The 23803-nt window shown below is 37.8% G+C and overlaps 1 protein-coding gene across 6 annotated transcripts in view; it reads right to left on the reverse strand.

The window, feature by feature from the left end:
- CAMSAP2 (calmodulin regulated spectrin associated protein family member 2) overlaps positions 1–23803 on the reverse strand; it is an 86170-nt gene that overhangs the window by 52592 nt on the left and 9775 nt on the right. For all 6 annotated transcript variants that reach the window (XM_080622565.1, XM_080622562.1, XM_080622561.1 and 3 more), the window contains exon 2: positions 22024–22283. In XM_080622565.1, the coding sequence (XP_080478691.1) occupies positions 22024–22283 (260 nt within the window). The remainder of the gene's footprint in view (positions 1–22023; positions 22284–23803) is intronic.

Below are 23803 nucleotides of genomic sequence, written 5' to 3' on the forward strand. Positions count from 1 at the left end.
TTTAATCTAACATAATTCAGCCTACCATATAAAGCCTAAGTTGTTGCAGGACCGTGTGAGAAACTGAAACCAAACAGGATGCTGTCTTTCAAAAGGGAGAAACAAGTGTGAGTTTCTACATGAAAAGCCAGTATAAAACATTCCTACATTTTCACCAGAAGAGGCTCCTTATAATTGTCATTCTGCTTTTCTATGTATACCCTTACGTGTCATGTTTCAATGTTTCATTATTAACATTGCGGTGAGATGGCTGCATCTGCACAGTTCTGGGACTGGCCTTCCAGGACAAGATTTTAATTCCTCCATTCTACTCAGTTTCCTCAGGAAATGTGCCTCCCAGCTGGAATGCATGTGAGAAACTTGGCAAGACGCAATACTGGAAATACAGACTTCAATTACTTGGGGAATGCATTTTAAGAACAACTTCTAAATATAAACAAGAGATTTGGGGTTTTGTTGCAAACACATCTCTGTTTGAGAGGTGACCACCCTTTTTGGTATAAATTCATATTTTTATTGTATGTTGGGGAAATGTATCTATTGTATGTTGGAGAAATGTATCATACATGGACAAAACACAAACAAAAAAAAAGTGTTGAAGCTAATGCCTCTGACTTGTAAACATCCAAGACCTAGGGACAACTTCATTCTGTCACATGCCAAATATTATCAACTTCTTATGAAGCTGCTCAAGAACCTATGAAATGTTTCTGTGATTTTTGTTAAACTAATAATGTACGAAAATCTATTCTCAGGACAGAAACATAAGAATCTCTCTTAGACTTAGCTCTCTTTGCTAGTCTAGGAGAATACAGGCTCAAGAACCCAAAACATGATGCCTGCTCATTCCAACATACTACCTTTAAAAAGAGGAAAACAAGCTTCAATTTTTGTATGAAGATATAATATGAAATCTTCCTGCATTTGCATATGAGCAGGCTCCTGGCAAATTTATTTGGTTTTTTTATTAACCATAAAAAAGGCAAAGAAATAAGGTCATCACACTCATTACTATAATGGCAATTACATTAAGAATAAGAGTTATTTGACCTTTTTCTCAAAGGTTTGAAGGAATATCACACTTATAGACTGTAACACAGCTCAACAAGACATGAGAGGGAAATTGACCTCATCAGACATTTTCTTCTAAAATAACAGCCAAGGTTAAAATTTCCCAGTGTCTTACTTAGATTAACTCTATCAGCAGCATTAAAGAAATTAAAACAGACACAAAATTATACTCATCACACAAAACCTGTTTTCCTATGGCTGTTAATGTAGTAAAACCTTGTAAGTGACAAGCTGCTAACTAACAGCATAACCAAATTAGACAGCCGACCAACATTTTTTTTTGTCTACTTATTAAAGGATTGTGACAGGCCAGCCACAACAGTGTCTACTAAACAAGGACATGAAGACATGGTCCACAGCAATGTTATAGTAGAAGTGCATTATGGTTGTTCGGATAAATATATTCAAATATTCAAAAGCCCTTCCACTTGTTAGGCTATTCTGGACTAAAAGCCAAGCTTTGAACCTATCTCAATCCTCTAAAGTAAGGTAGGGCTTCTTCAGAGAAAGACTCATGTATATGCACACACACACAGAGAACAATTATTTTACTGTAACAATTATTTTATATATAACTTTTAAAGAAAGAGCAATCCACACACCATCACAGAGATCATTCTGCTCTACCGAAAATCCTTCTTAACAGATGATTTGCACCCAGGGATGTTAACTTCATCCACTGCTGTAGATTTCTGCAGGACACCTGGCTGTAGCTCCCATCACTTAAAGCTTCTGGTAAGCATAGGGTCATATAGGCTATGTCCGCATCAGGAACTGCTGCAGATCAACAGGAGGAGATTGGTAGACAGAAAAGGGTTGTGCTGAGGACAGGATACCTACGATACAGGCTTCTGTTGTTGACCATCAATCCACTTTGAAAATAATCTGGAATTTTAGCAGTCTACTAGTAAGGCAAAGGACTGTCCTATCAGTTTTCACAAAAATGGGAAGGTGAATGAAATAGTAACTAAAGCTTTTCTTAAAAATTACTTTTGTGAAGGCATAAAAAATAGTTACAGATATGGTACCATCTTCAGGAAGTACATTTTCTTTCTGTTCAAAAATGAAAACGGTAACTAGCTTGCGGCCTACACCAGGACTAGAATGTTCTTTTCCAAAGAACTAAGAACTAGAGGCTGCTTCTCACTTAACTGGCAACCAAGGTAAAATGATGCCAGTTTTCATCCTTCACAAATACCTGTTTGCAAACTGATACATTTTATGGCATGAGAATGAAATGGAAAAGTCTCTTTTTTTTCCACCTCCCTTCAGTAATGAAATAACTGCCAGTTTTCTAAGTCTATTTAAAGATTAAAACAATAAACCAGACAGTCATGTTCTCGTTCCTCATGCCTTTTTGGTTCATAACGTTATTCCAGGAGGTGTTGCATGATGAATAGCTCTCAAAACAGTAAAGTCAGTTGCAGCAATAAACTATTCACGTTGTAATAAACAACTGTTTTCTTTGGTAAAAACATCACTCGTCCTTTTCTCCCCCAAATAAGCCAAGCGGAGTAAAGACGACATGGTGATAAATGGAACAAAACAGAGAGAACAGCTCAACAGAAAAAAACAATATAAAACATGAAAAATGGTTAACTCCTTTTGTTTTCAAAGTAATACATTCCAATGACTTAAGATGGTGATTACTAGATTGTAAGTATTTGTTGTGCTCCCATGAACAGGAGTAAATACCAATAGTATTATTTGAAACCTCTGCTACAAGCACAAGATACGCCAACGCATACTGTCCAGAAACCCCACAACCCCTTCTCATAATGATAAAACCTTTGCTTTAGCAAAAGGAATGACCCGCATGTATGAACCTCAACTATTAAATCACCTTGTTAACTGGAAAGTGGAGGGGAAATAAAGGGAGGAAAGGAATGGGTAAGTATTTTATAGCTGCCTTTGAATGACAGATTTGGAGACCACCAACTGTAAACATCAAGTCCCATCAGCAGTGACACATACTGCCATGGAAAGGTCAGTACAGACCCCATACAAGTGACAGGTAGGGGTGTAGTGGGTTTCATTGATTAACTACACAGTTTTGACAGTCAAGAGGGTACAACTACAGAACAAAAACCTTTGCTGGGCAGTTTGGGTGTGGAACATTTAATGGAAGTAAAACCAGGTTTTTTTTGGAAGAGCTGCAGAATAAGGTGGTGTGAATAGTAAGGACTGCAGAGCAACGATATCATGCCAGGCCAAAATCTGGGGAGAGGTATTGCTTTAAGAACTTAATTGATGGATTTTTTTGATTGGACTAAATAAAGCAGGAATTCTTGTTTCCTGATTCTTCTCAATGCCTTTTTTTTGCTCTGTGTTTTAAGGCTGGTTGTGGTTTGTTTTTTTCCTCTTTCTCCTCCCTCCCTTGTTCTCATTAAAATTATAAATTGACTGACATCTGTTCTTTCTTTTCAAGTATCCAAACTCTGTAATCCCATAAGGCTTAACTGGTGTAGACAATTAGTAAGAAACTTCTGCGAACTGTGTGCGAGGCAAATTGCTGGACATTTTAGCAACCAATTTAAAATCACCAGATTCAAATATGTTACATCAGAATTGAAGGCAGCATCTGTAACTTATGTTACCTAAATACCCAAAAAACTATTTACCTATCCTAAACAGCTGGCTGCCTGTACAGGCACGTCAATCTGTAGTATTTAAAAAAGTAAAAATCAATATTGTGAGAGTACAAGATATAATGGACCCTCTTAGAAAAACTGGTATATAATCCTCACTAAGAAAGGAATATTATAGCATATTTGCTGGTCACAGCTAACAGGCAGTATACATCACAGTACCTACCTGATCATCGAAAACTTAAGATAAATCTAATTCAGTAAGCAATTTTAGCAAAGAAAATTCTTACAGTACACATTATAGATATAAAAGACTGGGCAGAAGAACTTAGTCTGTGTTAAAAATTAGACCTTTTCAATATTTTGAAGCTTGCTTTATAACATAATTTAGACAATTTGGGGATTGCTTCATAATGTTAACTATTCTCAATATAGGAGTTATAACGGTAAGTTGAACTGTGGTTGCTCAGTTGGATTCTTACGTCTTAGTGTTTTCAATCAATGAGGATTTTTATTTACTTATTTCCTATACTTTTCGATTGCTGGCAAAAATAAATCTTATAGCCAGTAAGAAATACAAACATACGCCCCAAATATCATACACTTGAATGCCAAGTGATACCGATTTTGATGTTAATCAGTCCTTTGGTGAAATTGTCATTTGCAACATTTTCATGGTAATCGAAATTACACGATACAGCACAAGAAAGCGTCAAAAGTACCCTGATATTTATTTTTTGGTTTTTTTTGTTGCTATTCATTCCAAGCAGAATGAGCAAACAGATGATGTTACTCTGCAGAACACTTTTCAATTTATTTTTTGACCTCATCTTTGCTGCTCCAAATTATAAAGGATGCTCATTATAATTGCTATTCTTTGAGGTGGTTTCCATTTCAATTACAACATTTTGCAGTGTTATCAGTTGTATGTTCTATGTTACTGGAAACACATTACGAAGTGAACTATCATGTATAAAACCTCTTTGGCACAGGATTTTTCCCTACCATTCTTAACACTATCTACTTTCTTTTTCATTTTCTTTCTACTTTCATTTTCTTTTGCAAGTGCATTCTTAAAGTAGATACTGTTACTGTTGATAGCTTCTGTTACCAACTTTCCACTCTGTACATCAAGGCATAACCAAAACCTGCCAGAACATTCAAATGGTAGATTTTAATAAATGCAACCTGCATTAAAACTAAATTCGTGATTTGCAATTACTTTTCAAATCACTATTAACATGGACATACAGCTCACTGCATTCATGCTCAAACACAGAGTAGTTGCCATTTTGAGACATATTACTTAAAAACTATCATAAAAATTCTTTTCCAAGTTGTGTTGGGTATATATGCACACATAGCAAGCAAGGCAAAGAGGCACTACAGGGCTCCAAGAAACAACACAGGCTAGATGAATGCCAAGCCTACAAGAGAATGTACACGTTTTCTCGCTAAACAGAGGGCATTGTGATATTTTAGCTTCCAGTAATGTATACCTAGTATATTAAATGCAGCTACAGTGGATATAATTAAAGCTTTCTTTTACTATCCCACAGCAAATCAAAGGAATAGGTACAGAAGTGAGAGATCTCAGATTACTGAACAACTATTTCACAAATTTATAATTATTGACGGAGATCAATCACACATGCACCTATAGCATTACTTTAAGTATTAAGTTTCATTTCATAAAGACAATTTCAAATTTTCATATTGCTGCAAAGGAAAATTACAAGATAAAATCAAGCAAAATGAACTGATAAGAACATTCATATTAATACACACATCTTCTGCTGTGTCTGGCATTCTTTCTGTTCTCTTTGCACCTGGGTACAAAATAAATACTGGCCATCAAAAAGCATATGGTGTAACACTTGCTGTACAGTTCAGGTACTTCAAAATGAAGTATCAAATCCAAATCCCTTAATTTTGATTGTGGCTTTTGCAGATAAGAAAGTAGCTGTTCAAGTTACTCATTGAAAAAAACAAACAAAACAAAAAACAGTTTTGCACTTGCAGTGAACAAGCACACAGAAGTTGACCTGACCAGACACTACAGACGAAAGGAACATTAACATCTCTCACTCCTTTCTTCTTTGTGCTTTATCACTTGCAACTTCCTTGTACTATCCCAGGATGTGCTGTCACACAACAGGAAATATGCTTCCAGCACCATCCTTCACCCAAGCTAGAAAGCAGCAAATCAGGCTACGTGCTGGGACTTTACGGCTGTGGCAGGAAGCACTTCGAACAGAGTTTGCTGTTCAGATACCAATTTCCCATGTCCGCTGCAGAAAAGGCTGCAAGCTGGCTGGCAGCCAACTGAACCATATTGATCTATCAGACAGCTCTGACTTAATTATGAAATGAATCAAAGTAAAGAAAACGCATTATAATAGTGACTCTTTTAACTTTTTACTTAGATTCTACTTAAAATACTTTTATCATTTATTAACATGACCTTTACAATGGCTTTTGAATTAATCTCTAACTGACTATACTGGGTTCCTCTTCACAAACTATAAATTCTTTCGGCAATTCTAGGTGTATCAATGACAGAACACAAAAGTTATTTTGAATGCTGTCTTCATCTTTGGGTTTTGAACAAAAGTGAAAAGGATGTTACACTGTAGGATAGGCCATAGACTGGAAAAAATAGGTACTGGCCCTAGTAAAGGAAGCATGCAGTCACTAAAACACACTAATCTGAACAAGCTGATATAAAATCCAAGATTCCTTAACTTTCACCACTAAGTGTATGCAAAACACAATCTGCAGATGCTTCTCATCTATTAAATGATGTACAAGGCACATGACAGCCTACCACTCCATCAGTTACTGAATTATATAAAATAGTATAGATTCACACTGTGTCTACAAGTTTTGATGAAGGATGAAGTGCATGCTCATCTAACCCCTCGCACAGTGCACGTCAGCTGAACACTTCTCAGTGGAAGCCCTGAGCTGTGGACTTCATTTTCGTCTTGTTACTTCACAAAGTTAACCTTTGCTTAAACGTTTTGTGACTGAATTCTACTTGAAATTAGTGTAATACTATTAACTGGTATCAGTTATCAGTTTAATGTATTACTAGACTACCATTATGTAATAAAATTTAGAAAGTTCAATTATTATAATCCATAGTTCTCTTTAGTATTTTCCTGTTTTAATCTAAATGCGTTATTTTGCCTCCAGAAATTATGACAATAAGGTAAGAGATAATGGCAGGTCTAGCTGCCAACACATTAGCAACGTATTATTTTAATCTGTAAAGTAGTACCACGTACACTGATGCCATCACAAGAAGCAGAGGAGGAGAGGTGGGAGTTATGCAGTGGGAGAGAAAAAAATTGTCATCCTTCTGGAAAAAGATATTCCTGGCAATAGGTTTTATCACACCATGCCTACACATAGATCTGGAGGTCTCTGCTTTATTGGGGTTGTCACAGATTGATGGTGCCCTTTAGATAAAATAACTGAAGCACTTTCAGGAAGAAGCTCTACGCACTTGACTCTGGTTATCTTTTAGTTACAAAAGGAATAAAGTGGAAAAAGGTCAAGTTGGTCTGTGACAATGAAGCTTTGTGCATTGACGGCCTGTGTGTTTGGTCTCAGTAACTTCACTTCCTTTCCTACCCAGTCATCACTCTAAATTTCCCCAAAGATCCAGTTCCCATCTCAAACCCTTTGATCTCTCCCATTTTTACTCAGGCCTATATCTTCAAGGTTTGCCTTGAACTAACCTCAATATGCACTAGCTCAGGAATGAAGGTCATGAGAGCCTATCGCTGTTTGGTCTGCACTTCAGCCTTTGCTTTGGCAAAGGGGTGAATTTGACTCACCTTCAGTTCAGCAGATATCTCCAATAAGAGCTTGTACAAGAAAGAATTTGTTAAATAAATAACCAACAGAAGACAGATACAGGCCATCCTTAAGTGGAACAAAAGACAAAATCAAAATAACATTTGACTAGGATTACACTTGCAAAACCAGATCATCTTAAAATTCCTTTTCAAAGAAAGGTACAGAAGAAATGCAGAGAACAACAAATCTGCAGTGCATGCCTCCAGGAAAACTTAAAGGCAAATTTAGTTAGTGGTTATACAAAAATAATGGTATGGTTCCAGATAAAATAACTAGCAGGAAAAAAAATTCTAGATGGCTACAGTTGGGGTAAGAAAACAAAAGCAGCAATATGATAAAAAAATAATATACTTAGAAAAAATACAAAAATAGTCTTGCACAATTTCAACTTCAATTTAGCCATCAAGATGGTAGCCAAGATGAATATTCTCTAAAAGTAACTATGAACCAAGAGCTTTGTGCAGTAAAAAGCAATGTAACTGGCAGGAGAGACATTCAGTTATCGCCCCAGTGACTGCAGTACCTTCTTATGTGACACTAAGTGCTGGAAGGCTTTTGTGTTGCTGTCCAAGGTTTCAGCCTTAAAAAGATGGCTACTAGCTCAGTTCTTTGGTAACTGAGGACTCTCATAGTGTTTAAGGATAGGAAATCACAGCCTACAGAGAAACATCTTTCTTCTGTTATGAGTATAGTGACCTCCAAGCTGTTACTAGTATTTTTCACTTTATTCAAGAGAGTTCTAACTCCATCTTCTAAAGTGTTTATTAATTACTGATAGCCTTTAGGTTATCTGTAAGTCTGCCAATTTCATGTATAACCCAATCTTCATCTCAGAGTCTAGAGCAAATAGAGAAAAAATATTATATTTTTAAACTTACAAAAGGATGTAAAGACAAGCTTGCAGTGCATATTGAGCTATTCTTTCCATACCTAAGAACACTGGGAGCATTCCAAAAGACTAGAAGAAATGAAACAATGGATTATTCATTTTTTTTTAAAGTCAACAGAACACAAATAATTCAGGCCCCGCATCCTTCTTCTGATCTCATGCAAAATGATTTCAAAGGCAATAAGCTACTTGATATAGATACATACAAATGATTAATATAAAGATAATGGTAATTAAAACATGACTTTATAGAACATAAGACATTTTTTCAATTTATGAGTGTAACTGAAAAGTTTAAGACTGTTGTTATGAGTGCAAGGCATTTAACATGATACTAATACATTGTGATTAAATAGAATTTTTAATGCTAGATACAGTAAACTTTTCTATAATCTTGTTAACTAAGATGAAAACATAACTCTAAGCACAGAATCACCAATGAATATTTCCAAGAAAACTCATCCCTGTGGTGTAGCAGCCTGACGTTTCTTACTATTTTTACCAGTGACCTGGAAAGAAAACCTCACCGCTGATCAGGTTTAAAGAGAATGCAATTTATGGGTAAAGTAGCTAAGGAAGAAGATGAATCAGAGGAGTAGAGGGATCAGTTCTCCCTCTAAATTTGGGAGGGTAAGAAGAGAATCAAATCAGGCACATGGAAATGGAACCATCTTACCTGAAAAAAAAATTAAAAAAAGCAAGCTATAGTAATCAGAAAGGTACTATCTTCTCTAGTAGAGGAAAGGTTTAAAGTTGTTTAAGTAACCTAAAATAATTCACACTACAGCCATATGTACGATAGGAGCTTAATTGTGTTTAAGTCATTAAGACATTAGATCTTGTTAAAACAAGCAAGGCTGCATTATCCTTCTCCCTCCTCCATAATCAGTACAAGCCAATAATATCAAGCTACATGCAGCCTGTGACATAAGTTTTCAATTTCTCTATGTTCAGGGAACACCAGAGAATTTATCCCTCCATACCTAGAGGCATGCAGGTATTATTACTTTAATCTTTTTGTTTTGTTTTGTGGTTGAGAGTACTTAGGACTTCAGCAGGTTTGGTTTTTCCCCCCACAGCTTCGACTTGGAAAAATAAGAATTTTTAGGCATATGCATGTGCTGACTTAGAGAAAAGACAATTCAGGATGCTAACTAGCAATAAAGAGAACAAAAAAAATGTACTAGAGAGTACCCGGGGACACCCTTAACACCTTAGAAGACACTGGAATAATTTGACTGGTGCCATTATTGCCTAATTATTATACTAAAACTGATAGCAAGTTCAGCAAGTTAATTAATAGGGCAGGACTTCCAGCATCAGAATTTTCTTCTAACAGTTCTTTGCTAGTGCCTATACATACTTTTACAACAACTCCATCATTACCATACTATTTTGCTTTTTTTCTATTTGTTCTTGTTGCTGAAGAAAAATAATAAAAGAATTTGAAGAATCTATTTCTTTGCAGGTACCTATCTATTACACAAATTTTGCCATAAAGAAGGGCAGTCACACCATTTTTTATTTGTTTTACCAACATACACAAACACATCTTTACAGGAAACTTCTAAATATCATTAGACAGGTCTGGTTTTGCTTCTGGGAGTGGGGGAGTTAAGAAAAGGGTAAGGAAGGGAAAAAAAAAAAAAACAAAAACAAAACAAAAAAACCACACACACACACACAAAAAAAAGAGTAAAACCTGTTCAAAATTGTGAGCTGTAACGCCACGTAGTCCTGTATTCCACTTAAATTTTATTATGGTTTTGCACAGAGCAAAGGTGTTAATGTAACACAATGCTAAAAAGTGAATCAAGCTCCTTATAAAAGCTGGCTGCCTCCGCAAAACTGTACTACAGAAACATACCACACAGATTTACAGGATTCTTCCTATGTAATCGACAACTCTGACAAACGCTTTAAAGCATGGCCTTAAAAAAAGAAATCAAGCACAGGGTATTTTCCACCAAAGAAGATGTCACTAATATATAACATGTTCCATTTCAAAACAGAATCATAGAATCATAGAATAGTTAGGGTTGGAAAGGACCTTAAGATCATCTAGTTCCAACCCCCCTGCCATGGGCAGGGACACCCCCCACTAAACCATGTCACCCAAGGCCTCATCCAACCTGGCTTTGAACACTGCCAAGGATGGAGCATTCACAACCTCCCTGGGCAACCCATTCCAGTGCCTCACCACCCTCTCAGTAAAGAATTTCTTCCTTATATCCAGTCTAAACTTCCCCTGTTTAAGTTTTAACCCATTACCCTTTGTCCTGTCACTACAGCCCCTGATGAAGAATTCATCTCCAGCATCCTTGTAGGCCCCCTTCAGATACTGGAAGGCTGCTATGAGGTCTCCACTCAGCCTTCTCTTCTCCAGGCTGAACAGCCCCAACTTTCTCAGCCTATCTTCATACGGGAGGTGCTCCAGTCCCCTGATCATCCTCGTGGCCCTCCTCTGGACTTGTTCTAACAGTTCCACGTCCTCTTTATGTTGAGGACACCAGGACTGTACACAATACTCCATGAGAGCAGAGGGGCAGGATCACCTCCTTCGACCTGCTGGTCACACTCCTTTTGATGCAGCCCAGGATACAGTTGGCTTTCTGGGCTGTGACCACACACTGAAGCCGGCTCATGTTCATTTTCTCATCGACCAACACCCCCAAGTCCTTCTCTGCAGGGCTGCTCTGAATCTCTTCTCTGCCCAACCTGTAGCCGTGCCTGGGATTGCTCCGACCCAGGTGTAGGACCTTGTACTTGGCATGGTTAAACTTCATCAGGTTGGCATCAGCCCACCTCACAAATGTGTCGAGGTCCCTCTGGATGGCATCCCTTCCCTCCAGCGTATCAACTGAACCACACAGCTTGGTGTCATCAGCAAACTTGCTGAGGGGGCATTCAATCCCACTGTCCATGTCACCGACAAAGATGTTGAACAAGACCGGTCGCAACACCGATCCCTGAGGGACACCACTTGTTACTGGTCTTCAGCCGGACATCGAGCCCAATCAGTTGCCAGCACCTATAATAAATGCTTGGAGCGATGTAGAGATATTCCAGCCACTCCAGCCAATGAGCTGGCTTCATTTGGAGCTCGGCTCAGATGCCTCCATACAAACGCCCGTAGCATGGAGAACAAACAAGAGGAATTAGAGATGTGTGCACGTCTACTGGGGTATGATGTAATAGGCATCACAGAAACATGGTGGGATGGCTCCTACGACTGGAGTGCTGGAATGGAAGGTTACAGGCTCTTTAGAAAAGACAGGCCTGGCAGGCAGGGAGGGGGAGATGCTATTTATGTTATGGACAGGCTGGAGAGTATGGAACTCTGTCTGGGGACAGGTGAGCAGTTGACAGAGAGTTTGTGGGTCAGGATTAAAGGGAGAACAGCTATGGGGGACATTACTGTGGGGATCTGTTACAGACCGCCTGATCAAGAGGAGTCTGCGGATGAAGTGCTCTACAGACAGATAGGAACAGCCTCACGCTTGCAGGCCCTTGTTCTCATGGGGGACTTCAACCACCCTGATATCTGTTGGAGGGACTGTACGGCCCGGCACAAGCAATCCTGGAGGTTCCTCGATTGTGGAAAATAACTTCCTTCTGCAAGTAATAGAGGAGCCGACAAGGAGAGGTTCCATGCTCAACCTCATGCTCACCAACAGGGAAGGGCTCATTGGAAATGTGATGCTCCAGGGCAGCCTTGGGTGCAGCGATCACGAAATGGTCGAATTCAAGATCCTCAGGACAGTGAGACTGCCTTGGACGTCAGGAGAGCAGACTTTGGCCTCTTCAGGAACCTGCTTACTAAAGTTCCATGGGGTATAGCCCTAGAGGGCAGGGGGGCTCAAGACTGTTGGTTGTTATTCAAGGATCACCTGCTACAAGCTCAGGAGTGTTGAATCCCAACTAGAAGGAAGTGCAGCAGGAGGGCCAGGAGACCTCCTTGGATGGATAAGGAGCTGCTCAGGAAAATTCAAAGGAAAAAAGAGGCTGGAAGAAGGTGAAGCAGGGACAGGTGGCCTGGGAAGAATACAGGGATGTTGTCCGGGAAGCTAGGGACCAGGTTAGGAAAGATAAGGCCCAGTTAGAATTAAACTTGGCTAGGGATGTTAAGGATAACAGGAAGGGATTCTATAGGTATGTAGCGAATAAAAGACAGACTAGGGACAACGTAGGCCCCCTCCGGAAGATATCGGGAGAACTGGCTACCCTGGATTTGGAGAAAGCTGAGGTTCTTAGTGACTTCTTTGCCTCGGTCTTCACTGGCAAAGTCTCTGACTGTACCACCCAAGTCTTGGAAGGCAAACACAGAGACTGTGAGAATGAAGACCCTAGGCCCACTGTAGGAGAGGATCTGGTTCGAGACCATCTTAAAAACCTAAATGTACACAAGTCCATGGGACCTGACAAAAACCATCCACGGGTCCTGAAGGAGCTGGCAAATGAAGTTGCTAAGCCACTGGCCATCATATTTGAAAAATCATGGCAGTCAGGTGAAGTTCCCAAAGACTGGAAAAAGGGAAATATAATCCCCATTTTCAAGAAGGGGAAAAAGGATGACCCAGGGAATTACAGACCAGTCAGTCTCACCTCTGTGCCTGACAAAATCTTGGAGCAGATTCTTATGGAAGGCATGCTAAGGCACACAAAAAACAACAAGGTGGTTGGTGACAGCCAGCATGGCTTCACTAAGGGGAAATCCTGCCTGACCAGTTTGGTGGCCTTCTATGATGGGGCTATGAAACTAATGGACATAGGCAGAGCAGTTGAGGTCATCTACCTGGACTTGTGCAAAGCGTTTGACACTGTCCCACACGACATCCTTGTCTCTAAATTGGAGAGACATCAATTTGATGGGTGGACCACTCAGTGAATAAAGAACTGGCTGGATGGCTTATTATGATGGAGAAAACTCAGAAAAAAGTCTGTACTAACCTTCCACAACAGGGTGGAGAACACATAAGTATATCACTGATCAGGTGACACTATCTGACATCAGCCAGTGTAACCACTCACATGTGAGCATACAATGAATGCCATGCTGTCACAGCAGGGGCAGCTCACATACAGGTCTCTGTCAACTACAGGTACTAGTTAGCAAAAAAATGCACTAGTACCCGTTGCGCCCTACAAGCCCTGACAAGGTCCAGTTAGAATCCTGGGTCCAGCGTTCAGTACAAACTGTTAAGACAAACTGGCACCAAATGGAGGACATCTGGAATGAAGATAAGGTTTTGGAAAACAAGTGAGGGAGAGAAATCACCTGCCCACACATCAAAGGCTGCTGTAAAAAGGAAGGGAATAAACCTGTTCATGTTCATAGTACACAGAGGACAAAACAAAGGGCTGATACTGCAGAAAATATTTTAGAAGAAGGAGATGGCAGAGTTCTGACTGTTGATACGACAAAATAGAGCCCTCACTGCCCCCGAGTTCCAGAGATTCATTTTTAACCTGCCACTTCTTTATCAAACCAGTTTAAAGAAATTTCAATACACACTTCACATTGTACATCCTATTTTCATAAATGCTGTTAGGTATTCTAAATTGTGTTTCAAACATCCAACTTACAGTGTATAAAGAGCTCTTGCCATTTCAGTTTTCGGGAGATATCACCAGTCTTGACATCTCACTTATACAATCATCTAGCAGTAGCTAGAGATCCAGGTAAGTTATGATAAAGATAGCTTTCTCCAATTTACCAAAAAAATATTAAGTTGTAGGACATCTTCCTGACATAGACTTTTCTACTTCTCCACTGGTCTTAGATTCATGGTTCAGGAAAGCAAATATATGTTTTATACTGAGGAATATCCTTCCTAATGACTTTCTGATGGATGGTGAAAATCTAATAATCTTCCACATTTGTAGCAGACAGTCAATTTGTTAAACAGCCAATTTATAACTCGAATAGTTTAACAAGTTACCAGATAAGGTTTTAATACAAGCATCAAAATGTTTTATTTATATAGGACCAATTCTACTGCATTTTGCTTTGGGTAATTAGGAGATATTTCTGCAAGGTAATAAAAATTTCCTACTAGCTCATTGAAAACCTACCACTTCATATAAATGGTTCAAGTGGACTGCTATTTACTGCATTTCCCTAAGTGTCAAAGACCAGACATATAATGTAGACCTTGCAATACTTTGTTCATTCAACTTCAGGAAAAAAAAAAAAAAAAAAAAAAAAGATAATCCCATAATGTTGTTAAATTCCACAGTTCTTAAGAACAAAGATTTTAATGTTATGACGTACCCGCTGTGATGACAGACTGTGCTCTTTGCTGACAAATGAGGGCAGAGTGCCAGGCCTGTGTGTGCAGATTAACGAACGCACATTCGCAGTGTTCTTTTGTACTATACTGGAGCAGCTGCTGCATTATGGTGAGAACTATATTCCTTCAACAGCCAGTACAGTTTTGTCCCCTGGTTACTCTATGTACTACACAGAGCTGGTAGTGAAGCTCTCCCTTTGTTCACATGACAGACCCACACCTCCTGCTAAAAGCAGCTCACTATTTTCCATAATAGGAAGAAAGCAGTGCTCTTTAACTAAGTGACTCCCCACTACACCCATGCAAGAGTTTTAGCTTTCCCCTATACAGCAGAAGGGTATTAAGAAATATTTCTTAGTATAATTTAAATAAACTGATGAAGACATACTTTCTAGGTTGTCTGTGAAACAATGAATACATCTTTTTCTAAAGAGCATAGTTACTATACTCCAAAATACACTTAACCAAGCAGAAGTAAGACCATTCCTAAACATTTATTCGAATAACTTTTTTACATGAAGACATACAAAGAAAGTTCACACTAGCAAACCAACAGCCAAAATCTGAAACACATTAAACAGTTCCGTTGAAACAGGAAGAAAACGTTTGTAAACTGTGTTTAACAAAACAGTATTTCCTTTAAGGCTAAGGAAAATACTTCCTGATGTGTTTGACCATTTTCTACATAGTATCTGGCATTCTTCATAGACTTGAATTCATACTACCAATTTTCATAATTCATACCTCCTTTTAACTGGTTTTCCTTATTGGGCTTCAGGAGTCAGTATTTTTTGATCTGGTTTTCAGGTTGGGTTTAGTTTGTGTTGGTTTTTTTTTTTTTTAATCGTTTACTGTTGTTTTGGGGTTTTGTTTATTTTTATTTCAAGAACCATCACCATCCCGTTTCCCCCCCCCCCCCCCAGGTTAACAGCAGCATAAGAAAGAACACTAACTAAGAATACTATCAGAAGCTCTTTGGTTCAAAACTGTAGTTTACTCTAGGCAGAAGAATACCAACTATTTTTTTCAGCCCTCACAGCATCCCTTGTTCCTAATTAGCAAGGAAGTGAGTAAGACAGACAACTGTCAATAATGACACACTGCTTTATTTACTCATGAAAGGCATGAGACTTGACTTTGGGAGGTACTACCTTGTCTTGAGGTACACGTTCACTTTACTTCTTGTCATACCGTATCAACAGCAACAGTTTCGTTTATTTAGTATGTCATGTACCTCGATTGAAAGATGTGTTGCAATATTTTCATTTTAGTAAAACATTTATTAAATGTAACTGTCACAGTTTTACATTAAAATACACATAAGAAAAAGTTGCCATTTCTGAACACTGCCTACTATGTTAATATGGCAAAGGCAAATGTGAGGCCAGCTCTGTACAGCGCACAGATTTTAAGTCAGTTCTAAGACCACACTTTCAGTGCAATACAAGCAGCACAGCCTATTCAATAGCTCTGCACTGAAATGAATGCTGCAAGAGTTCTTAAAAAGAACAATCATATTTTGTTAATTTCCATGTAAGAATCCTTAGGGATACAAAACTGAAATGTCAGCCACATTGCTGGAACTCTGAATAAGGCCAGACCCCTACCTTGATTTCTGTAGTAAAATTAGGGATACAGGAAGAAAAAAAAAATTCCACAAAAATAAAAATTAAAGCTAGAGAAATATAAAAGACTTTTGGTTTTCTTTTGTGTTCAGAGTTACAAACATGAAAGCAATGGATAGGATCAATCTTTTATCAGAGTTGCTGGGAAGGAGCAGCAAAGAAACTGTGCTTTGTGTTCCCTACAACATAACTTGGGTGTCAGTAGCTCTGCTACCTCCCACATTAGTTGGAGCACTTGGTGCGCAGCTTGAGCAGACAACATTCCGTGAAAACCTGAAGGACGCTACAGAGGACTTTGTGGTTACAAAGGTCTTCCACAAATTCCTGAGACAGGTATCTACATTATCTTTTGGAGTTAGCTTCTACCTTTTTTTACAGACAGTCCTTGTTAAGCAGATTTCAAAACTGATCTTCTAAGAAAGGCTATTTTCTCCCACGAAAGATCTTTCTAATAAATAATGGTCTTTTACTGCCATTTTCTTTTCAGCTATTCATAATGATGATACTTATGAATAAAAGTAAGCATCAAGCCATTTAATTGTGTATTTTTATTTCATCTGTAGCTTCTTTTAACTGGCTTGGAGAAACACAGAAGTGACCCAATTTGACTGCAGTCAAGCCAATCATTTACACATGCCAAAGAATGGCATAGGTAGTACATATTCAGAGGTCAGTTTCAGAAAACAGTAAGGCCCAGACTAAGACATGCTTCAATCCCATAACAATTACAGAAATAATACAAACCATAGATAATCTGACTGTTTTGCACACACAAAATCCTAGACAAACAAACCATAGAACCCATCAACTCACTGCTGTTATTTACATGACACAAAGAAAAAGCATTTTCTAGGTACAAGACTAACATAATTAAAACCAAGCAGCTGGCTAAACAAAATCCCCAGGCTATGAGTCAACACAAGCTGCATGAAACAAACTAATAGAATACTAAGTTATAAGTTAAGATGGTAAGAGCAGAATAAATTTTCTGAAGAGTTATAGCAGTTACCATGGCCAAAAGCAGTTACCACTCCCTCACCTTGTGCATGAGGGAGCTTGGTTTTCATGTTACTGAATCGAACAGATGTTTGTGCAATGCTGACTAAAGTGTGATCTTATATCCAACACAAGACCAGCAAAACCACTGGATCATTGTTCTCAAGCAAATGAGAATCTTACAAGAAATGTGCGAAGAGAGGAGTCTAGGAGCTGAGCAAAAAGTACAGAACATCTAAAGATTACATTATCCCAGCCCCAAACCACAGCTGAATGGTTCTATGCAGCACATTACACTAAACTCAGCTTCTGTTTCCCCATTATATTTGCTTATTATATCAATCTTTTGTAAAACATACCACTATGCAAGATGCTTCAATATCATAAATCTGTTAATATTAGTTAAATTCTAATATTCTAGATTCTAACAAAGTATGGTATCTATGGGCTTAAGTCAAGTAACTGCAAATTCTTCTTACATGTCCTCATTAACAAGTGATTCACAATAGCACAGCAACGAAAACTTGTTATATCATGCCTAAAACAAAAAAAATAAAACACATTCTGCAGGGCAGAAGCCACATCTTCTCTTTGTTCTACGAAATGTTTAGTACACGTTTTGTTGCTTTACAGAGTTAAAGGAATTCCACAGCATGAAAATGCAGAGGCTGCAGCATGTAGCTGCAAGCTAACTGGGTCCTTCATCAAGGAGAAATAATCCACTGATGAGAGACACTGTCATTTCAAATGAATACAGTCTGTCAGAGACCAAAAGTTTGGACTGCAGGATGAGTTAACAACTCACTGTCTGCTATCTTATCCAGAAGGAGACCCAGATTCCAACTCTGTGTACAAAATCAGCACTATCAATCCCCCTTACTTTCATGTAAGTTTTGCTGACTATGACTAACTTAGCAACTAGTACTTTGCAACACAAAAGCAAAACTGGTGCAAAGGTCCCAGGAATCACCTCTACTCCCTCAGGGGATTCACTTCAACCAGCTCTACTCTAGTCTAGTGAAATACGTACACCTTGGCAAGTGGGCTGCATAACATGGATGCGATCCTAGATCCTGTCTTCCAGTTCACTGACTGAACAAAACAGTTTGTGGTTGCAAAGATGACTTGACAACACAAGCCAAAAGGGCAGTAACTGCGAGCAGTAGGGAAATCTGTCTCAAATGCACACTTCTGACCACCACTAAAAAGGTAATAGAGGCATGCCTAATTATAACTCAGTTATAACCCAGATTCACAAACTGCTAAGGACAGAATTACTGCCAGACTTTCCCACAGAAGACATCTTCAAGTAAGAAGGTAATTTGCAGCTAAATGGATAAACAATTTGGATGACAGCACACTACTTTTTATATTAAAACCTCATCCACATGAACTACATCTCAAAATTAGGGAGGCAGCAATATTTCATCCTACCAGCTATCATGGACATGGTGGGGGTTTGCTGGAACTTCTTATTCCCTTCACATCTTGGCTGACAATTATGGGATCATATGCAGGATTTAGAAGTTCTGGTTTTGGGGGTTTAGTTTTTTAAAGTACTATCACTAATCACTATACATGAGTGTAAATGGAAGGTAGCTGCTCACGTGGTTGACGTTTTTCCACAACAGTATTTTTCCAAATCAGAGTTTGAATTTTAACAGGAGTTACACTTTTTGATTGTGTTATTCTTAGTCCAGCTTCTATTTTTTTCCATGCAAAGAAATATTTAAAAGTATGGCATATTTTCATAGAGACAGTATTTATATACTCAGTAATCCCTAATCTTTTTCTAGTCACTAAATTTTAAGAACTGAATAAATAGTTTTACTTATATTTTTGCATCTTACCTTTCAAACTTTTAAAGCACCAGGTAATTCCTTTTGTACTCCTGATCTGAAGTATAATTTTCATCAGAAAAATATGCTGGTGCTTGGTTCAACACCATTTCAATTCCAAGCTCTAGACTATTTCTGCCTTGTTTAAAGTCTAAGCAGAGCCAAGACCATATAATATTCAACCTGGAGAGTAGTAATACGGTATTTGGTTCTTTTGCTCCCTTACCAAAAATAAGGGCAGCAGGATGATCCTATCAACTAAGATGACTTAATAAACACAGAATTACGTTTTAGTAGCTTGCAATACATGGAACACAGAAATAGAGATACTGCTGAATATTTCTGTAGTGTTATCACAAGATGCAATCTCTCAGGAACAGTTTCAATTACAAAGTTTTTAAATCAGAACAAGCCTAAAGGTTGACCTAGCTTTCAATTTCACCCATAAACCAAGCATAAGACACATGAACAATCCTAACCTAAGAAAGACTACACCAAACCAGACTCTACATGGACTTCCCTATCCCTATGAAAGGGAGGCTTTAACAGAAGCTTTTGTTCCTGTTACTGTGTGTTAATTTCATTAAATTCCTCTTTCCTAATCCCATTCCACTGGAGGAAACTTATTGTTACATATACATACACCTATGTATGTATACACACATACACACAAACACAAGAATTTGCAGCTTCACAAATTAGATACTAATGCAGACAAGTCAGTCATGACTAATAAGGAAATTGCCATCTATTCCAAGCCCAATGCATAAACAAACACATCCATTTCCTAGACTTTTCAAAGACTTCAAAATATAAGGTACTCCCTAAAAAAGCTTGTTATAGCTATCTAAGAAACAGAAAAAGCCAAGATTTAGCATGCCTGCTTTAATAAGTAATATATTTAATAATAATAAGTAATAATTTAATAATAAACACATGAAGTAAATCAACAGCCAATCAATAACCTGTAGTACAAGGAATTCCAAGTTTGTTGACCTTATCTACACACATTATAAAGCACAAGTAAAATTAAATCATTCCATACTCAAATCTCTTTCCATAGTTGGCTGTCATAATAAACTCACCCTTTCTTCAGCAATAGAAACACAGTATATCTGAGCAGATAATAGTAAATGTCCTCTAACACCAGCATCTCTCCCCTATTCATGGGGAAGTCAGGCTAGCAAAGACAAAGACTACCATACTATTTTTTATTACACTACTCAAAATTACACTGAACACAGGTTTAACACCATCTGGCCTACTAGAGGAACAAATGAGTTAATTACATATGCAACCTTTCTGTTCTGTGTATTTCAAAAAGAAAAAAAATCAAATGCTCTAAACATGCTCAGGATATACATTTTACTTTGTAAGACTTGTAGAAACTGTGACACATGGAAAAGTAGGAAAAATTACTGGAAGACATCAAGGGGATAATTTTAAGACTGGCAATATCGCAACAGCCAGATTTGAAGTTCTTTGTCAGCTTTGCTAATTGCATAAGGAAAAAGGTTGAAACTTCCCAACTGAAATGTAGCTCTGCTGCTAGGAACCTGCACAGGGATGTGAGCATGCCATGACAAATGAAAACTTTTGGGCTCAGAATATTAGTACTGAGACTACAGTTTCACAGCCATTCCTTTGGTAGCAATTGTTTTAGACACGGCTGCCCTTCTGCCCAAGCCAGTTTTATTTCCACTCCAGTGTTCCTTCCCCTTGTCACAGCCCAGCTGCTTGTGAGCTAACTCAACAGTATCACTCATCTGTTGCTGGTACTAGAACACAGACAAGTGATCTGGGCAGAGCAGGAATCTGGGTATGTCAATCTGCTACAACACTGATGCTCAAATAACTACTTGCTGGACTATTCCTAAACAATATGTCAAGGAAAGACACCAAAACCCATTCAAGCACAGAGGAAATACAAAACTGCTATTGAAATGCCTTTTAAGGAACATTAATTACTGAATTAAAAAGCAGAAAACCAAACTAGAGAATACTGACATATTTTTCTCCACTGACAACTCTGAAAGCAATGCCTCTTGCAACTGCTCTAGAAAGGGATCAAATAGGAAAACACTTCACGTTTATATATTTTCTATATAAAACACTGAACAATAAAAAGCTGAAAATTTTAAATACTTCAAATACAACTGAATATTATTCTGTCATACTGTTATTTTATAAACAATCACATGTAGCTATCCTTTTTACAGATTTTTTTTTTTTTAACTCCACTCTAAACAAAGAAGGAAATCCATCACTTAGGAGCTTAGTGATAAATCATTCATCCGTAGAACTAATGTTTTAATAAGCAGCTGTATAAAGCAAAGACATATTATTAAGACTCCATGAAAGAATATGCTGTTATGTGTTTTACATTGACTTAATACCTAACTGATGAATACTGAATGTTATTAATGTTATAATTGACTTCCCTATATCATCAAAACCTTTTTTTTTTTTTTGATTGTAACCGAAGATGTTTATAAGAAACAAAACCCCCCAAACTATTTTCTAACCACTTTTCCAACACAAATATTCAGTTACAGTCAGTTCCGTAAAACTGAAATCAAAGTGATCATATTGTCACTGCTACATTTAAAAATGTAACACTTAAACAGAATGATAGGTGTTTTCAAGCATTAGTAGAGAGGAAACACACCTGCACTGTCAGGTATAAGGAGATGGAGAAACAAACCAAAACCATCATAAGCCTGCCAGCAATAAATCACATTTAACTCTTGAGAAAAATTCTTCAACATAATCATGTATGTTAAAAGGTAGATACATACTTTTTGGGAGTACACAGAAGAACAGAAGACATATAACATACAAGTTTAAATCACTCACCATCTGAATTGGTTTTTTGTGAAGATCTCGTTCAGTCACCAACTTTTCTTGGTCAGTAACATAAAGGCCTTTTTGAGCCAGGGCTTGTATAACAGCATCATGACCTAGAAGTGGTTTTGCAGCATCACTCTTGAGAATAAGGCTACCGGCACGACAGTAGAGTTCTGCAGACAGCAGCAAGTTAACAACAGGTGGTTTAATGTGCTCCTGGTCATACTGGTCTGTGTAAAATGGTTCTCGTAGTTCTTGTGGAACGTTTTCTACAAAGAAAAGAAAAGATATAGTATTAGGCTTTTTTTATGTGTCTGAACTCAAACTCATGTTAAAGAAAGCATATTCAAGGGAAGGCCAGAGTCCTTATCAGTCATCACAATATAAAACGCTAGGAAAAACTGCATACAAAGGTAGCATTTGAGCTACAAATAGGAACTTAAGAAAAATTCAATACTAATTCCACACTGCAAAGGCCACACTAGAAGGCCAACCTGTGGCTACAGCATCACGACTTGAAAATGTTCTGGCTTCTCCAAATACATGCCCAAACAGTTTTATTTCCTTTGACATAACATTATACAGTCAGACATACAAAGGCAGAACAACACCCATTTGAATACAAACCCCTGTCTCTATTACGAAAATAGAATGGACTTTGAATGCTATATTTTAGCACAGATTAATTTGAGACAAAAAGGGCACCTTCCACTCAGCATCCTTCTAGATTTCATATATGCAAGAGAAATTTGATTACTATACTTTCCGTTTCAAAGGTCATGCATCACAGACTGATGACAATCCAGCAGCTCAAAATAACGGGGAAAGTTAAAAAATATTATCAGCTTCCTTCTGAAAAATGCTGAATTATTATTTGCCCATTTGTGTAACTGACTTCCCTTAGAACTGTGGCTTTCCTTTCTCAGGGAAGTGGCTTAGCTCCCACAGAAAGGTATGCAAGATTCTGCAAAGCTTATACTGAGATTTTAACCCCCACATTAGCATTCCAAAACAACCTATCAGTTTTTCCAAATACTGTACGTAACACAGTACAAGCAGACTATATTTATAGTTGTCTGCCATAAAAATAATAGTTATAAATTAATTTTGTATAGTACTAGATCAAATTAAATTAAAACACCAGAGAAATGGAAAGTAATTTAGACATGCTTTCATGCTTCACCCTTCTTGACATAGATACTGCAAGATGCTCCATTTTCCCTGTATAAGAATTTCACTCTCCACTGTTATCAAATTAGTTAAGCCAACAGCATTTATGGGATAAAGACAATACAATTCTTTTCCTGAGCCCAAATGGAAAAGTCTATTTAATTGCTACATGGGGGGAAAAAAAAAAAAAAAAAGGTTTAGGAAAATAGTTATGCAGCTCTATGTACCTATCCCCTTTGCCTTCATCTGGATAGATGGTTAGAGACAAGGTTTGAAGCAGAGGGTGGAGTAAACAGCCCAATAAGGGTGGAGCAGGAGAGAGAGAGAAAAAACAGAACATGCCATCACAAGATAATGACAGATTATTTTCTTCCTCATACATATTCTATTGCAGTTTATATGCTTCCATTATAGGCTTTGGAAGAAAGAGCTAGCTGCCTTCTAGCTATGAAAGGAAAAGACACACATTATAGAACGCAAAAAGGGAAATATGTCATCTAAGAAAGTATGTGTTAATAAGGATGGTAAAAAAAAAGATATTGCTTCTTATTTGCTAATTCAGAATATCAAAGAGAAGAGAGGTATTATTTATAATAATAACCAGGAGCCTAAATTTGGC

This window comes from Psittacula echo (genome assembly GCF_963264785.1).
Source record: "Psittacula echo genome assembly, chromosome: 7".
Taxonomy (NCBI): Eukaryota; Metazoa; Chordata; class Aves; order Psittaciformes; family Psittacidae; genus Psittacula; species Psittacula echo.